We start from the raw sequence: 18,753 nt of genomic DNA, 5'->3' as shown, positions 1-18,753 counted from the left end.
CGTTGATGCTGAATTTATCTTAATATGGTTCCCTTTCTAAATCATACTGCATGCCTTCATGTTATTTGACACTTCCTTATTCAGAATGCTTGCTGCCTGAAAGGAGCGTTCTTGGATTCTGGCATTGTGCCTTTATAACCTTTTTGCAAAGTGAATTTGTTATTGGCCAAATGCAACCCTAATAGGGTTTTCATGGTAAGTTAGATATTGACTATTCTGTTGAGCCAGTTGGTTCCTAGGAAAGAAAGCATTTTGCAGTACCCAGTGTGTAATCGAGTGGATAGAGTAATGCATTCAGGAGACCTGAGTTTGGATCTCCACTTGACCATGGAAACTGACCAGCACTGGTGAATTCATTCCTTAAATATCTCACTGTGAAAGTCCTATTAGGGTTGCTACAAGTGAGCTCCATATTGACAGCACATAACAGCAACGACATAACACCATGCTAGTTACTGCTTTGTCCACTGCCATATCCACTGTTCTGAAATGCTTGTTATAATTGTATAAGCCACCCATCCTTGCCAGAGACTAGCCTAAGGGTATCCAATGAATTTTATGGATGAACAGTGATTCAAACTTGACTGTTCCCTATCAGCATTCTACATAGTACCTAGTTGACAAAGCCCAGCTTTCGGTGAGCTGCTTTGAAATACAGATAAATTTTATATAGCCTCCTTGTTACTTCAGTTTTTAAAGTGTTCTCTAGTTGTGTATTTACATATTTGTTTTTATTTGTCACTACTTATAAATGTGCATCTTTCCCCCCCCCAAAAAAGTAACTCAAAGCAAGAAAATATACATGGAACAAGCAAATGAATAAAGCACCCCGAACTGCCAGTAAATAAAAACATCAGACTAAACACACAGAGGAAGGAAGAGCAGCCTTATGCTGTCCATAACACAGAGGGAGAGAAATGTTTTTCTGAAACAACCAGGTTTTTGTCCAAACCCTAGAACGATAGAGTGTTAGAGATTGGTAGTTTACTAATTTTCAACCAGGAGGGTGTTCCACAAGGTAGGTGCTGCCACTAAAAGGGCTCTGCTCAGATGCCTATGGAATCCGGTTCATGCCAGCAAATGAGGAAGAGAGCTTGTTGGAAGGAATAGCTGAAAGAAGGAATAGCTTAAGATACCCATGTCCCATTGCAGGGAATATGAGAAGTATCATGTTTGTGCCCCGATCCCCATTTAGCTTAATTTCATTTTCCTGGAAAATGTGCTTTAACCTCCAGGTGGGAAGTGAGGAGCTACTGTGTTTCCCCAAAAATAAGACAGGTTCTTATATTATTTTTTGCTCCAAAAACACATTTGGGCTCATTTTCAGGGGATGTTTTATTTTATTTTTTCATGTACAAGAATGTACATTTATTCAAGGACAGTCATGTTATCTTCTGGCTGCTCTACAAGGGTGGAAGGTGGGGTTTCACTTAACTGGGGCTTGTTTTGGGGGTAGGGCTTATATTACGAGCATCCTGAAAAATCATACTAGGGCTAATTTTCAGGTTAGGTCTTATTTTCGGGGAAACAGGGTATTCGTGTGTGCTGTTTGGCTTCACATATTGTTGCCAGGTTTCAATATTATATAATTTCTGAAAATAGAGTTTGTAGAAATGAGAGAATCTCATCATTCAGCAGCCATGGATGTTAGAAAATAGTACAGTTTTAAAGGAAGTTTGGCAGTGGTGCTTCATCGCTTGGCAAGATATTGCAACATGAACAGATTTCCTTGTGAATTTAGTGGAATGGCTTTTTTTCAGTGATGATGACGATGCTCAGGGTTTAGTATGCTGATCATGCGTAATACAGAAGCTGTTCACTGGGAGAGTTCTGTATATGAAATATGTCACACATCTTTTTTTAATCTGCAATTATGCGAACATTATCTTCCAAAATCTTCATCTTTTGCCCTGTCACAGAATGAAATTCACTTACAAAAATGATGCCAAGGACTGAACAGAGAGGTCGCTTCATATGAGCTAGAGCCATATAGCAGAATGTCTTCTCAGCCCTGAGAGGTATCAGTGAAGAAATAAGTGTCCATCTGAGTGTGAATGAGCAGGGCTGAGCTGTCACATCTAATCCCTGCAGGAACATGACTTACAAGTACAGTGGACCCTCGACTTACGGAATTAGTCCATATTGGAACTGTGGCCACAGTTTGAAAATTCCATAGGTCAAGGGTCCATTTCCCATAGGAATGCATTGAAAACTATTTAATCCGTTCCAGCCAGAGGAAAAAAATCCCGGGTTTCCAAAGCTGCACCTGCTGCCCTCTGCCTTCTGTCCCCACTGTCCTCTGCCTCCCATCCCTGCGGGGACAGGAGACAAGAGGCCAGTGGGTGCACCTTTCTAAGCCCCGAAAGCTGACAGCGGACGCAGAGCAGCTTTCGGCTTGCAGCTTTAGAAGCCAAAAGCCACTCTGCACCCACTGTCAGCTCTCAGGGTTTAGAAAGGTGCACCCACTGGCCTCTTGTCTCCTGTCCCTGGTGCCCTCCGCCAGGCAGAGGGCATCAGGGACAGGCGACAAGAGGCTAGTGGGTGTGCCTTTCTAAGCCCCGAAAGCCGATCCACTCGAAAGCCGCTCCGCGCCTGCTGCCAGCTTTCGGGGCTTAGAAAGGTGCACCCACTAGCCTCTTGTCTCCTGTCCCCGATGCCCTCTGCCTGATGACAGGAGGCAGAGGGCAGCAGGGACAGGAAACAAAAGTGCAGCTGGGGCTGCTCTGAATTTCCCGCCCTTTACCCTGTCTTTCGTAGGTCGAAGCTCCAGCCACAAGTTGAACTAAAATTTTGCGGCCGGAGCTTTTCGTACCTGGAAATTTCTGTAAGTAGGGACCTTTGTAAGTCAAGGGTCCGCTGTATACTCCTCAGTGCTTAGAACTCAACACATAGCATCCAAGACTTTCCCCAAATGCATACCCAAAAGGACAGCTTAGGACCTAACATATCTACAAAATACTGTGCAGAGCCTTGTTGCACTTTTAACTCCCATGTATGGATTTCTACAGATGAGTCCATGATACATCTTCCACTTTACGTTGGCAGGTTTATGATGTGCTGGTCTCTGGTCTTCAACCTCCTGTTTCTAAGGATGGTGCATTTCCTTTTCCTCCTCCACCAGCATACAAATGGTTTTAAAAGAAGAGGAAGACTTTAATGTGCTGTTAACGGATTCCCTACAAATGCCATGTTTATGCCAGGCAGAGGCGCAGGAATTAATAGGTCTGCTCTGTCCATATGTGGTGAGATAGTAATGTTATTTGCTGTTTTTTTTTTCTTGTAAAGGCTTGCTGCACTGTTGCAATATTATTAAATAGCAAGGCTTGATTAAATGGTTTTTGGTGTAGATGTGAGAGGTCCTAGCCTCATTCCTCAAACAAACCTTTGCTGGCAGTCAGGAGTAGGGGAAGAGAAGCAACCAGTTTAGAAGTTTGCAGGAGAGCCAAGCCCTAGTAGTAGAAAACATTGTTTATAAAAGGTTTTGGCTCCATCTCTGGCATCTTCTAATAAAGAATCCCTGTTAGGATAGCAGGAAAAAACCTTTTTTTAGAGTCATTGCTAGTTGATTTCAGATCAGATGTCCACAGACCACACATTTCCATTTCTAGACCTTGGAGGGTTTCACACTTTTAATCCACCGTCCCAAATTATTTTTCTTACCTTTTGGGGGCGTGCAGAGGGTTTAAATGGAAAAATCCTTAGTGTGTGTGTTTTTTTTAATTGTCCTGTGAGATGTAGGGGTTAGGGAGAGCCCTGGTGGAAGAATTGGTCCTCATGAATCCCATAGGGTACAATGGAGGGCTTCTAAGGTGCACTAAAGATTCTGGTGGATTGCATTTTGTGTCCCTAGAGGACTGTATGCAATCTACGGGCTGCATCTTGCCCACCCTATGTTACATAGACCCATGCTATAGTGTAGGTAGGCCCATGCTCTGAATGCTTATATGAGTGTGTTTTTATTAAGTTCTATTTGTTATGCTCATGTAGAGCAAGTTATTTAAGCATTGTATAAATAGGTTAAAATATGACAGTGAAAGGATAGCACATTATTAACATCCAGCCTAGCTTAAAAACCAAAACCCCAAATATCAACACTGTCAAGTAAATGTAGATCACAACTCTGTATTATGAGACCTAAAGTTCGCCATAGATGCCACAGGGACTAAAATGTTGATATCTTAACAGGCCTGAAACGGCAGAAGGACGACAATGCATGTGTCTGGTAAACTTCGGCAGGGAGGGGAGTCTGTAGTCAGTGCATAGAAGACCACTGCCAAAAATGCTGGCACGCTAACTCTCTAACTCTCATTCTGTTTTGTGCCCATCTTTGAAGTTTTAGGTAGATGAGGCGTTCAGAGAAGAACCTCCATAGGCTCTCATAAGGTGTGGATAGATGCATACAGGTACCCAGGCTATATGGGGTTGTATAGGTCAAGAGCAGTGCTTTGAGTTAGACATTTAGAACACATTGGAAACCAGTGTAGGCACAGTAAATCTGGTTTAAATTCAATCTGCAGCTGCATATTTTGCACTAGTTCAAGTTTCCAAACTAGTTCCACGTGTTGTATTAGTTTAATCTATATGAGAAGTCACTGCACTCAGACCACTCACCTTCCCAGAGCTATGTAACAAGCTTAAGGTGGCAAAAGTTGCTGCAGTCCTTTAGGGAAATGCGTTCCCTTCTGAAGTGGATTGTGAGACACTCATTTTGGACTGAGTAACAGTACCTTTTGTCTTACCTACATTGAGCCTCATCTTATAGTTCCTACCTGGTCTGTTACAGTAACCAACATGAGTAGGATCTTTGTTACCTTTGTTGAAGGGAGATCACGAATCTCTAGGGGAGACTTCAAACACATTGCTAGTGATTTGTGCAAATGTAAGGATGTATGAGTGTTTCTTGTCTTCATGTGCAATGTCACCATCCAAAGCCACACAAAACATGCATAGTGGTGGAAGGGTTTTAGGCAAAACGTCGTTTGATGAGCACATTGCCTTTGGAGCCACAGATTGAATCTGACAACTCACTGAGCCCTTGCGTAGCGAAGCTGCTACTGTCTCTCCTGAATACACTCTGTGTTTCTTTCTACCACTATCCCTTCCCTTTTACTGTAGCGCTGCTTCTGTTGAACACGTTGCATTTGATCTGAAGCATGAGAATGCTGCATATTAGAGAAGCAATTAAGCTCCTTACTTGTAAGAGAAGGATTGTGATCTTAAATAATCTGGGGCCCTTATATCTTTTACCTAATTAGCACAAAGGCTAATTAGATTTATAATAATTAGAAGCTTTACAACATTCTGAGAATTTTGGGATGTATGCAAGTTCTAGGCAGTTGATTTATTTTTGGAATGAACTGCCTGAAGCATATTTAGAGAATGTTAATAAATAAGTGATGTAATGGACACATGAAACCATTGATTTGGAGGTTATAGTGATGTTTCTCTAAAGGCAGGCCAGCTATTCCTTTGAATATTATGCGTAACTTTCATAGGGACTTGGTTGTCAGCCACTAAGTGATACCCACATTCTCTTTGTTACAGTGCACAATATGGTCCAGGCCATCAGTTGTCTGAGGATCCTCTGTAGATTGGTGATGGAGGATTTTCAGAATTACTGGAAACAACTAGTTTCTAGCCTTGGTAGTTGCAGGAAAAGTCTTGAAACGTTGTTGTTGTCTTGGATACTTAGTTGTGGTGGCTTCTTGTTAAGGTATGGAGAAGCCTGGATCCTTTGGGTCAGTGTGTTGCGGTCCCCTATGGGCACACCACTGAGCTGTGTCTTGTAGCATATGTGCTGGTAGCTTAGTTATCATCAGGCCCTAGGCTAATTTCACGTACTCAAGCTGCTCATTGGATCTTCCAGGATAGGAAGGATTACAGTCCACTGTTTTGTTGCAGGGTGGATTTATTAGGCATGCCTAAAGCAAACTGATTTTAGTAGGTAGCAACACACAATGGTTGCGAATAGGCTGAGAATTTGCAGAGATGGAAAAAGTTCCTTTCTTGTATTCTTGATTTCTGTGAATTGCAGCCAGAAAAAGTTATTTTTACCATCTCAAGGATTTGACTTTTGCATTAGCCTTTCTAACTTAACAAGTTCTCAGATGCAGTGTAACAACATCACTGGTCTTGAATATCAGGAAGAAGCTGAAAAAGAGCAATTGGAAAACTGCTCCATTGCAATTGTTTTGGTTTTTGACACAAGAAAGATTAAACAGACCAGATTGCCAAAGGTGCATACTACTGTCACCCATTTGATTCAAACCAAGACAGCTAACGCCAAGTTGGTGCCCCCCAGGGGCTTTTGATTTCAATCCACATCAGCCTAACAAAACCAGTCAAGTCATTGATTTATAATCAATGACTTGACTGGTTTTGTTAGGCTGATGTGGACATGATGTGGCCAGGACATCTTGGGGGCACCAGGTTGGAGGAAATGACATAGAGGTTACCCTGAGAGGCTTTTATTTTGGTTTAATGAGAGGGCATGGAGCAGGTCATCTTCTGCTGGAGCATTTATTTTCTGACCTCCCTTCCCCTGGAAGCTCAGGCTGGCTTCCTCACAGTATATCAATAAATGATTTTAGAGATGTACAATGATGCCTCGCTTGACAGTTACCTCGTTAGACGAGGAAATCGCTTGACAATTCGTTTTTTGTGATTGCTATTGCGATCGCTAAACGATGACTGAATGGGCTTTTTTTGCTCAACGTTGATCGGTTCCCTGCTTCGGGAATTGATTTTTTGCTTAATGATGATCAAAAACAGCTGGTTGTTGGATTTCAAAATGGCCACCCGCTGTGCAAAATGGCTCCGCGCTGTGCTTTAGGACGGATTCCTCGCATTACAGACACCAAAGAATGGCTGCCCTGTGGAGGATCTTCACTGGACGCTGAGGTATTTCGCACATTGGAACGCATTGAACCGGTTTTCAATGCATTTCAGTGGGCTTTTTCATTTCGCTTGATGAGGATTTTGCTTAACAGCGATTTGAACGGAACGAATTATCCTCGTCAAGCGAGGCACCACTGTATTTGAGGCCAGCTTATTCGAAAAGAGATGGGATACTTTATGTTACAGAATTACTTTGTCATGTACCTTTCCACTAACAATCAGTTTATGGGGTAGTGACCAGGGAAAAGCTAGTTTGTTGTCTGAAAGGTGATATTTTAAATATCTAAGTGTTCTTACAAAGAAGTGCATTTCAGGAAATAATGAGTGGTGGTGATTGCTTTTCATGAGGGAAAACAGGAAAAAAAACCATAGTGTTTTTTCATGAGGGATAAAACTTTAGGAAAGCAATGTATTTAATGCATGACAGGTAACCAAGCTTAGCGTCACTAACCTAATGACTCAGCCAAGCTGAATGTAGCGTGCTATCCAAGTGTTATCATCTGCCATTTACTTTTATATCTCTTTCCATTGCTGCCCAGAGTAGACTATTTGTCTAAATGGGCGGGGTATAAATCTAATAAAATAAATAAATAAATTCCCCCTTTTGATGCTTGGTTTGTGACCTCAATTAAGAGTTGTCGTTAGAGGTCATTTCTTTCCTTAACAATATTTGGAAACATACTGCTCCTGTACAGTTTGATAAAGCTAATTGCTAATACTCTAAGACCATTGAGCAAACGCAGTAAGGAAATTAAAACTGTAATCAGTGAAGTGATATTTTAAACTAGGTTGCTGGCATTATATGAGGAAAGGTTCGTAGGACCTTTTATGAATATCCCATAGACTTAAAATCAAATGCTAAGTGATCTTGATTTGCTTTCAAAAAAGTTCTGAATGGTAAAGGATTTTTGTTGAAGAAGAATTAAAAGAAAAGGAAGGGGAAGGCGATTAGGAAAGTAACATAATGGAATATAGGGAAAACATCTTTGAAAACATTGGACCATCTGTATGCCTAAAGTCATGAGAAATGGGAAACTTGATATCTTCCAGATGTTCTAGAATATTATAGCTCCCATCAACCTTAGCCATCTTGGCCAACAGACAGTTACCTGTTCCTTTCAATTATATCTGAAAGTGGGATCTGAAGGTCTTAGGAATGGACCTCAACAGATGGGAAACTTTGACATCTGAGCTTTCAGCCTGGAGGCAGGCAGTGCATCATGACCTCTCCCAATTTGAAGAGACCCTTGTCCAGCAGGCTGAGGCAAAGAGGCAGTCCTGAAACCAGCAAAATCAGAGAGCTGGACAGGGGACAGATTGTATTTGTCCTCAGTGTGGAAGGGATTGTCACTCTCGAATTGGCCTCCTCAGCCACACTAGATGCTGTTCCAAGTCCTCCATTCAGAGCATGTTACCATAGTCTCTCGAGACTGAAGGATGCTTAATCTGTTCCTTTCAACTAGAACAGTGGTTCCCAACCTTGGGTCCTCAGATGCCCTTGGACTGTAACTCCCAGAAATCCTGGCCAGCACAGCTGGTGGTGAATGGATTTTTTCTTTAAAACAGCTGGGAACCCAAGGTTGGGAACCACTGAACTAGAAAGATCAATAGCTGAACATGAAAAGCACATGCCATAATGCCTCCCTCGGCTTTGCTTTTATTTGTTGCACTTTTATCCTGCTTTCCTCCAAGGGGCTCAACTTGGTGTGCACAGTCCTTGATTTTTTATTATCCTTACAATCTTATGAGATAGTTCAATTCTGAGAATTTGTGATTGATTCAAGATCAGCCAACTAACTTCATGCCAAATGGGGACTTGTAAATGGGTCTCTCCAGTCTTGGTCTGATATTGTAACCTTGGAGATAAAGTGCAGTCCTTTTGATGATACTGGACTATAACTGTCATCAGCTTGTTTGTACTCCAAGAATGGCTGCTGGACCATACTTTGCCTATTATTGTTTTAACCACAATGCTTAAAATAGGATCATATGAAACGGGCTCCTGAGAGCAAATAAGTTGAAAATGTGAGCTGGTCATTCTTTTCTCATTAATAACGGTATCATCTAGAACACTGGTTCTTAACCTTGGGTTACTCAGGAGTTTTGGATTGCAACTCCCAGAAGCCTTCACCACCAGCTGTCCTGACTGGGGTTTCTGGGAGTTGCAGTTCAAAAGCATCCAAGTAACAAAGGTTAAGAACCACTGATCTAGAATGACCCATGGTGAGCTATTTAAGAGAACACAGGCAGCTTCTTAGGCTTTTTTCTTCTTTTTAAAGGTTGCAGTTGCTCCATGGTGGTTGCCTGTCAAAGGAGCTAATTGGAAGCACCCTGAGGGTCCCGATTCCAGTATTACGTACAGGTGAGCCCCAAATAATTGTTGACTTTCCACTGGCATTTTACTGACAGAAACACTACTGCTTTGCCCTGAATCAAATTCTAGCCTATCTCAAGATGGAAAAATGACCCATAAGAAATCCACACTGGGCCTTCAGAAGAAGGGCACTCAATTTTACTTCCTCTAGATCAATTTTTGTTTGACAAACAGATATTTTGAAATATTTTTGTCAGCTGTGAGGTAAAAACTGGTGGACTGATTAATAGATATCAATTGATATATTGAGGTGTTGTATATCCTTGGTGTTTTACATCTATAGCAATAACACCATAAATATAAATTGTTGAAATTCAACCCATTGTTTCCTTTTCTGCAAAATCTGGAGATTAGGAAAATTAGAAGTGTTAGAAGGTTATTGTAGGTTTTTTTGGGGCAGTTTGGCCGTCTTCTGGAGGTTTTTCTTCCTAATGTTTCACCAGTAACTGTGGCCAGCATCTTCAGACGACAGGAGTAGAACGCTGTCTGTTTTCTGGTACAGTGTGTGGGATAGTTGAGTATTTGTAGCTGTGGGATCAGCTTCTTGTTGTTTTCAGGAGACTGGGTGATTATGGTGATCAGAGTGTTTTTTGTTATGAGTGTATTGTTGTGATAAGGGGGGAAGTGATCTGTCACTGTGATTGATGGATGTAAGCTAGTCTTGTGTGTACAGTGATCACTGGTCCTTGCGGCTGGGTAGAGTTTGTTGACCTTTTTGCAGGCTGTATTTTTTAGTGCTGGGAGCCAGACTTTATTGAGTTTTAGACTTTCTTCTTTTTTGTTGAAGCTGTGTTGATGTTTGTAGATGTCAATGGCTTTTCTGTGTAGTCTTAACATAATGATACCTGGTATTGTCCAATACATCTATGTTTTGAAGTAGAATTTCATGTCCAGCTTGTTTCTGGGCATGTTCAGCTACTACCGATTTTTCCGGTTGTTTTAATTTCACTGCAGATGCCAACCACAGAGACTGGTGAAGCGTTAGGAAGAAAAACCTCCAAAACATGGCCAAACACCCGAAAAACCTACAAAAACCATCAGATCCTGGCCATGAAAGCCTTCGAGAATACAAAATTAGGAGTGTTACTACTTCTATAATACAAGGTTCTGGTGGCTGTTTTTCACTTTAGAGGAAACCTTTGAATGACATGAAGAGCCGAGGGGTGGGGATAAGATTGTATAAGCAGTTGAGTGCTATTGCATTGTTGGATTTTAGCCATAGAAAACTATTATTATTTATTATTATTATTTATTTTATTTATAGCCCGCCTATCTAGTCGGTTAAGACCACTCCAGGCGGGTCATGGCTTAAAACGCTAATTTGTGTGTTTAATTTTTTTAAAATACCGATTTTATATAATATGAAAGCTATACAGTAGCTTTTTAAGTTTTTAATTCTTAAAAAAAGTTTTAGAAATTAATGACTTTATCATCAGTAAGATATATTTTTATGTTGAATGTTGTATTTTCCCTCAGTAAAATCAAAATCAAACCCCACCTCTCAAGAAGTTTAGTTCATTAATTAAAAAGGCAGAATGTTCAGATGTATATTACACTGGAAAAACCTCCCGGTGACTTCTAGTAGTCAAAAACCATTTAATTAAAAAAGGCAATGAATCAGGTTTCCCCAGGGACATGACAAAAAATTGCTCCCTTGAGCGCACAAGAGGACTTTTCAGGAACATTTCCTGATTTTTTATTTTTTATTTTTTGTAATTGGGGGTGCTAGGGGCAAAAGTGCTGCAGAGGCATATTTGGACACTTGGGGAGGCACATGGCACTGCTGTAGTATGCATTTCCCATCCATGCCATTCATCCACATTGCCATATTGATGTGGAAAAAATATACAGTGGTGCCTTGCTTAGCGATGTTAATTCGTTCCCCAAAAAATCGCTGCTAAGCGATTTCATCGCAAAGCGAAATGCGGTTTCCCATTGAAATGCATTGAAAACCGGATAATCCATTCCAATAGGAACGAATTGCCGTCCTTAAGCGAAAATTGCCAAAGGAAACATTGCTAAGCGAAACGCGGTTCCCCAATTGAAATGCATTGAAACCTATTCAATGCATCTCAATGGGGGGAAAATACAACAATAAATTAAAAAAGAGTCAGAACAAAGTCAAATTTGGTTAACAAAGGATTTATTAAGTGCACTTTATGATTTCAAACATTTTAAACAGTAAACTGTAACTTTATAAATAACAGGAAAACATTTTAAAAACAGCAAACATGAGGCTGTTTAAACCATCGTTAAGCGAAACAGGGAACCCAAAATTTAATCGCTATGCAAAGCATGGTCCCAACCATCGCTAAGCGAAAATCGCCCATAGGGACCATCGTTAAACGAAGCGCAAAAACGCTCCGGAAAAGTCATCACTAAGCGATTTTGTCATTAAACGGAGCAATCGCTAAGCGAGGCACCACTGTATATTATGGGTAAAGTGGCTTCTGTAAAGGCTTTTTGCTCTAGTACTTATTTTTTGTTTGTAAGCTCGTTAAACTGTATTCCTATAAATACATACTGCTCTCAAGTGCTCTATAGAAAGAAAAGAATATTGATAAGACTGGAGAACATGCTGTTTTTCATCTTTCTATGCATAAAGCTATAATGTTAATAACCAGCAGGAAATAAAGTGGTCTCAAGTGTTGTTTAAAACATCAGTACTTTAAAAAATGTACAATTTTAGATAAGTATAAGGAAGGGGAAAAAACTAACAGGCACTTTTGAGAAAAAATAATAACAACACAGATTCTCCCCCCCCCCCCCCTGCATTTTGCGGAACTAGATAGTGTTCAAAAACAGGTCGCAGAGCCAGTATTTGTTTCATGGTTCATTTCATGGTTTGTTTTTATTTTATTATCTGAAATTGTATTCTTTCACATCATTTTTGTGATCTGCAGCATTAATATCAAGTGCTGCCTATTGATGCCTTTTTCTAGTGGACCCAAGATACCAGCTTGCTTCCACTATGAATTTAATCTTATGTGTTTTGTCAAAGTACAAGAAACCATAAGATCTGACAGTAGGTTTTGCAGAGTAGAAAAGGGAGACAAGGAAGGGAGAAGAGCTTGTGAAAAGTCTCAAGCACTTATGGATAGGTTTATTTAATTATTCTCACTCTCTAAGTTCAGTTTTCCCTTTCTTCCTATTAAATGTATGCAGAACTTTAACATTTCACGTACATTCTTTATTTTCTGGTATCTCTTTTAAGAACACGATAACAAGCAAAGTGGCCTTGAGTCTGTCATTAAAGTGCATTAATCAGATTCTTCCCCTCAGGGGACAGAAACTTGACGTGTCTTTCAAATCATTTAAGATATGAACCACATCACTGTAATATCATTTGATGCATGCTCCTCAGGACAGTTCCATCACTGGGGCTCCATTGGGACTGAGTGAGGAATGAATTGACACCAAAAATAGAGGCACTAGTAGCCACAAGAGGATGAACAAGAAGGAAAAGGGGGGCAAAAGAGGTCAAAAACCAGTGCTTAATAACAGTTCTAGAATCTGCTCTCTTTAGCTTTAATGTGATGTAGACATCTCATCCTGACCTAGGACAAGTCATAGGCGTGCTTACAGAAATATTCCAGAATTTTGTTCTATAATAAGACTGCAGCATAATTTATTTCTTATTATAGAACACTGCTTTATAAAAACCTCAAATAAAGGCCCCAAATAAAAGTAGTGAAACAAGTTGCTAAATTTGGCCTAAATACACCATCATGTTAGTAGCATGATATAACTTCCTTTCCCACCTCATTGAAGCTTTCCACCCAGATACCTCTTACAGAGGAGTTCCTACCCCCACCCCAAGTATGTTTTGAGGGCTCACAAGTGAGAGCTACAGAAAAGATGGGAAATTGTGCCTTTCCTGGGTACACCAATGGAAGTGGTTCTGACAGTGGGAGAGGAGCCCTGGATGCTGGTCTCTGTCTTTTCACAAATACTTGCTAAAGGAGGTAAGGTAAAGGTAAAGGTTCCCGTTGACAATTTTGTCCAGTCATGTCCGACTCTAGGGGGCGGTGCTCATCTCTGTTTCCAACCTATAGAGCTAGTGTTTGACCGAAGACAATCTTCCATGGTCACGTGGCCAGCGTGACTAGACACGGAACGTTGTTACCTTCCCACTGTGGTGGTACCTATTTATCTACTCGCATTTTTTCATTTTGCATGCTTTCGAACCGCTAGGTTGGCGGGTGCTGGGACAAGCTCACTCCATCGCATGGATCCGATCTTACAACTGCAGGTCTTCTGACCTTGCAGCACAGAGGCTTCTGCGGTTTAACCCGCAGCACCTTAATAACACTATGGTCATGTATCTTATGTTATGCTTTTAGCATTGTAGCCCATCCAATACAGCTTGAGACAAAAGGTTTGTGTGTTTGTGTGTATACTTTGGCAGGAAGACAGACAGGAGATAAAGTGGCAAGAGATGTTGAGAAAGAAGATACAAACAAAAAGATGGTATGCATGATAGAAAGAGATTCTCTTGTACCTTGTTAATTATGGCTTAGCAGATAAGATAAGAAGGGCTGTATGCATTTGGAATATACCAGTTGCAGGCCTCTGCTACACTTACCTGGCAATGTAGCCATTTGTCTAACTGCTTAATACATCATATCACTTACTAACATATATTTAACATCAAGAACAGATGCATCTGTGTCTTTTTAAGATAACATGGGATGAATGCAGTAATTGTTCCTGCTCTGAAAAGCATCATGGAGCTGTGGTCTTGTGTTCTTCATGATGCCGTGCACTTATTGTAGTTATTGAGTTGTGTGACCTAAATAAAGGGATCTTTAAAAAAAAATCTAAACCCTACATTAAGGACAGTTGCCCCATTGCTTGGTGCCACTTTGGTTGCACAAACACAAAACCAATTTTCGCTCTTGTTCTATCCATCCAAATGTTCCCACATGTTCTGCTGAGCGAGTGCTCTCAGACCTGTTTTACTTCATGGTGTTTGTGCTTTGCTTCTGTCTTCCGTATGCTTCAGAACCCCGTTGGAATTCTACCAGAAAGCAGGTTGCTTGCTGGTATTGCTTGTTTTGGGATACTCGAAGCCATTCCATGTGTTTTCAAGAAACTCTGTTTCATTGAGCATGATCGGAACCCATTAGGGCTAGCAGCTCCAATATCCTTGTTCACATTGGTCTTGTTTTTCCATTTGCCTCTCAGAATGGATCGACCAGTTCTTCATGTTTCATGGAATGATGCTGTGGCATTTTGTACCTGGGCTGGAAAACGACTCCCAACAGAGGCTGAATGGGAATATAGCTGCCGGGGAGGCCTTGAGAACAGGTACTTATCACCATTCTTTTGTTCTGTGTTAGAGATGAAAAGAGTTGTTATTCCGGCTCTGGAAAACCTGGCAGGAGAGAATTTTGGTCATGCTTTCCAGTATGCTTAAAATATTGAACAGCTACATAAGGAAATACAATCATTTCATAACTTCAAGTGAGGGTCTGTGGAAAATAGATCACAGTGAGGGCATTAGACATAGGAGAAGCTATCTTCTGAGGTAAATTCCAGCCATATTCCTTTAAACTATGAGACTTTCTCTGCAATTGATGGAATAATGCCCTTTTAAATTACATTTAAATGGTGTATATACCATCCATCATTCCAAAGCACTGAACAAAATTCGTTCAACAGTTAAAAATCCACATTCAAAAGAAAAGGATTCATAGTTATTGCTTCTGTTTCTTAAAACCATGTTGTGTTTTAATTGGAAGAATAGTTTAGTGCCCCCTTTTTGTTAACAGAACCCTGTTTGAATGACAGACCAATATATTCAGCTTTGCAAGTCCTGTATATTGTGGCAGTATTTACAGCTCCAGGTTTTATATAACTTTATATAACTTTCCCCCTCAGAGATAAGAACTAGGTGAAACTTTAATGTGGGATCAGAGTTGCTACTGTTATATATGTTGATCTACAATACTGGCTATGTAAAACTATGCTGTAAGTCAAAGATACTGAGCACATGTTTTTAATTTACTTTTTATTTAGAAAATCCTGTATGCAATACTGGCAACTTCATCCTGTAGACATAACTTACGGGAAATGATGGCTGCTCTAATTTTTGGTCCTTCTCTTCAAAAGTAACCCACCATTACATTGAACAACATTTGCCTGTCCTTTTCTCCACAGACTTTTCCCTTGGGGGAACAAACTTCATCCGAATGGTCAGCACTATGCTAATATCTGGCAGGGGGAATTCCCTGTGAACAATACTGGGGAAGATGGATACAAAGGAACTGCACCTGTAAGTTGAAAAGTGCACCAAAGGCAAAATTTGGATTAAATCACACTTCAGCAATTGAGCCAGTGCATCTTGGGCAGTTCAGATTTAAAGTAGAGCCTTGCCTCAGAAAATCCAATGGTTCACACTAGTGCTCAGAGATTTACATGGAGAAATAAACAGCAGTTACAGTTGACATGTTTGTTTTATTGTTTTGGCACAGTGATCTGAAATCTGCAAGCATTTTAGAAAATTTTCTAAGTAGCTCCCTACATTTTGAGCAAATACGTACTAGAATATATGTGGTAAGGGATTTTGCAGTTCAAGAGGGGTGTGTGTGGAAGTTATGCCTATAACTTTTTAATGGTAGTAGAACTGGTTTCATAAGCAGCTGACAGATGTGTGCAGGAGAGTTGTGCAGTTGGATTCTTTCAAAATGGGGTGTGTGTGTAGATTTTTTCCTCTGCTATGGATTTTTGCTTACAGCTGTGTTCAAAATTATTCAACCCCCACTGAAATTGAATGTTTTGGCCATTTTGACATTGATTTTGATCATTCAGTCATCTTGCTTACATTTACATGAAAGAGGCACTTGTAGGTCAGAGAAATATAACCTTAAGTTTATAATGAAATAACCACAAATGTCTTTTCTGTGCTCACATCATTATTAGTTTTTATTCAACCCCCAAGTGACATTCAATCTTAGTACTTAGTACAACATCCTTTTACAGTTATAACAGCTTTTAAACGTGAAGCATAGCTTGACACAAGTGTCTTGCAGCGATCTACAGGTATCTTCGCCCATTCTTCATGGGCAAAAGCCTCCAGTTCAGTCAAATTCTTAGGCTTGCGCACTGCAACTGCTTTCTTTAAGTCCCACCAGAGGTTCTCAATCGGATTTAAGTCTGGTGACTGCGATGGCCACTCCAAAATGTTCCAGCCTTTCCTCTGCAACCATGCTCTAGTGGACTTGGAGGTATGCTTGGGATCATTGTCCTGTTGAAAGGTCCAACGTCTCCCAAGCCTCAGGTGTGTGACGGACTGCATTACATTTTCATCCAATATCTCCTGGTACTGAAGAGAATTCATGGTACCTTGTACACGCTGAAGTTTCCCTGTACCTGCAGAAGCAAAACAGCCCCAAAGCATTATTGACCCTCCGCCATGCTTCACAGTAGGCAAGGTGTTCTTTTCGTCATATGCCTTGTTCTTCCTCCTCCAAACATAGCGTTGATCCATAGGCCCAAACAGTTCTAATTTTGTTTCATCAGTCCACAGAACACTATCCCACAACTTTGGTGGTTTGCCCACATGACTTTTGGCATACTGCAGTCGACTCTTCTTATTCTTGGGAGACAGCAAGGGGGTGCGCCTGGGGGTTCTGGCATGGAGACCTTCATTACGCAGTGTGCGCCTTATTGTCTGAGCTGAAACTTCTATACCCACATCTGACAAATCTTTTTTCAGTTCCTCAGCAGTCACACGGGGACTTTTCACCACTCTACGCTTTAGGTAGCGCACAGCAGTCGAAGTCAGCATCTTCTTTCTTCCACGACCAGGTAGCATTTCAACAGTGCCCTTTGCCTTGAATTTGCGAATGATGCTTCCTATGGTGTCTCTTGGTATGTTTAACTTCTTTGCAATCTTCTTATAGCCATTGCCCTTCCTGTGAAGACAAATCACCTCTTCTCTTGTCTTCCTGGACCATTCTCTTGACTTCACCATGTTTGTAACCACACCAGTAAATGTCTAGAAGGAGCTGAGTATCACAGTCATTTTAAAGCTGCCTAATTGGTGCTTATTATGCTTGATTGGTGCTCGGTGACATCCACAGGTGTTTTCAATACCTGATCGAAAACACCTGAATGAACCTCTCTTCTTCAGAGTGGTAGTCTTTAAGGGGCTGAATAATTGTGGCAATGAAGAAACCACAAAAGAAACATTTACTACTGTATTACATAAACAATTGATGTTATTTTAGTTGCATTTGGTTCTTTAAAACGTCCTTGTAGGATTTCATTCTGAATACAATTCCAAATGTACACTATAGTCCCTAAACCCCTTTACAGCATTGGGGGTTGAATAATTTTGAACACAACTGTAGTTGGTTGGCAAATGTACTTGCAGTTGAATATCATGCATGCCTCTAGGTCAGCAACATGGAACAATTCAGGATCCATGTGGTGGGAGTTGGGAGACTTGTGCAGAAGAAATGTGAATAGCATTTTTTTTCTGCTTTCCTACTTGTTTCGAGCAATTTCTATGGAACAATAATGATGCTGCCTTGCATATTGTCAGACCGCTGGTCCACCAGGCCAGTATTGGCAACTTTGATCAGCAGTAGCTCTCCCAAGACTTCAGCCAAAAGTCTTTCAAGCCTTGCCTGGTGCTGAGTATTAAGCCTAGGCTCTAATACATGTAAAAGGAAAGCACAACCTCTACCATGGCTCTCCCAAAATAGCATCTCTCATAGAGTGACTAACCTTGAAATTTCAGAATGATAAATACATTGGTTTGGGATGATTATGACGAAGAAAAACAAAATGTATGGGTGTTGTTTTTGTTTTCTGTTCAATAAACATTGTAGGATTAGTTGTTCCTTTCAAAGCATGATTGCAGATCAAAAGTAGTTTGTTGTTGTTTAGTCGTTAAGTCATGTCCGACTCTTTGTGACCCCATGGACCAGAACATGCCAGGCCCTCCTGTCTTCCACTGCCTCCCGGAATTGGGTCAAATTCATGTTGGTTGCTTCAATGACACTGCCCAACCATCTCATCCTCTGTCATCCCCTTCTCCTCTTGCCTTCACACTTTCCCAACATCAGGATCTTTTTCAGGGCTTAGTCAAGTTACATCCTACTTGGATACTAGATCCATTAATAATAAAAACATCCCCCGTTTCTTTCTCTCTTCTCCCCCCCCCCCAATTTTCTATGTTAAAACTGAGTGGAAAAGTCATTAAGATGGCTGCTTAGTTGGAGATCCTTTCTTCTGTTTCCTTAGTGGAACATGGGGGAAAGGCATTATGCATCCCTGGCTCTATTAACTGCTTGAAGCCTCATTTCTATGGATATGTAAATCAGGTTTTATGAGAAGCATCCGGCTGTGCACCCACTCTGCCGGATGGAAATGTAACAAAGCCTTTTCCTGTTTCAAATGTCATGGTCAGTAAGAAGGCACTATGCAGCTTAGCAATCACACCTGTAGATGTAAATTGAGAACAAGTTGTT

At 40.8% G+C, this 18,753-nt stretch overlaps 1 protein-coding gene across 3 annotated transcripts in view; it reads left to right on the top strand.

The window, feature by feature from the left end:
- The window catches only part of SUMF1 (sulfatase modifying factor 1), a 72,306-nt gene that overhangs the window by 31,800 nt on the left and 21,753 nt on the right, over positions 1-18,753 (top strand). For all 3 annotated transcript variants that reach the window (XM_078385221.1, XM_072989458.2, XM_072989459.2), the window contains 3 exons: positions 9,177-9,259; positions 14,459-14,581; positions 15,434-15,548. In XM_078385221.1, the coding sequence (XP_078241347.1) occupies positions 9,177-9,259; positions 14,459-14,581; positions 15,434-15,548 (321 nt within the window). The remainder of the gene's footprint in view (positions 1-9,176; positions 9,260-14,458; positions 14,582-15,433; positions 15,549-18,753) is intronic.

This window comes from Pogona vitticeps, chromosome 2 (assembly GCF_051106095.1).
Source record: "Pogona vitticeps strain Pit_001003342236 chromosome 2, PviZW2.1, whole genome shotgun sequence".
Taxonomy (NCBI): Eukaryota; Metazoa; Chordata; class Lepidosauria; order Squamata; family Agamidae; genus Pogona; species Pogona vitticeps.
The sequence above is the reverse complement of the archived record's forward strand: the minus strand, read 5'-3'. Positions and strand labels throughout refer to the sequence as shown.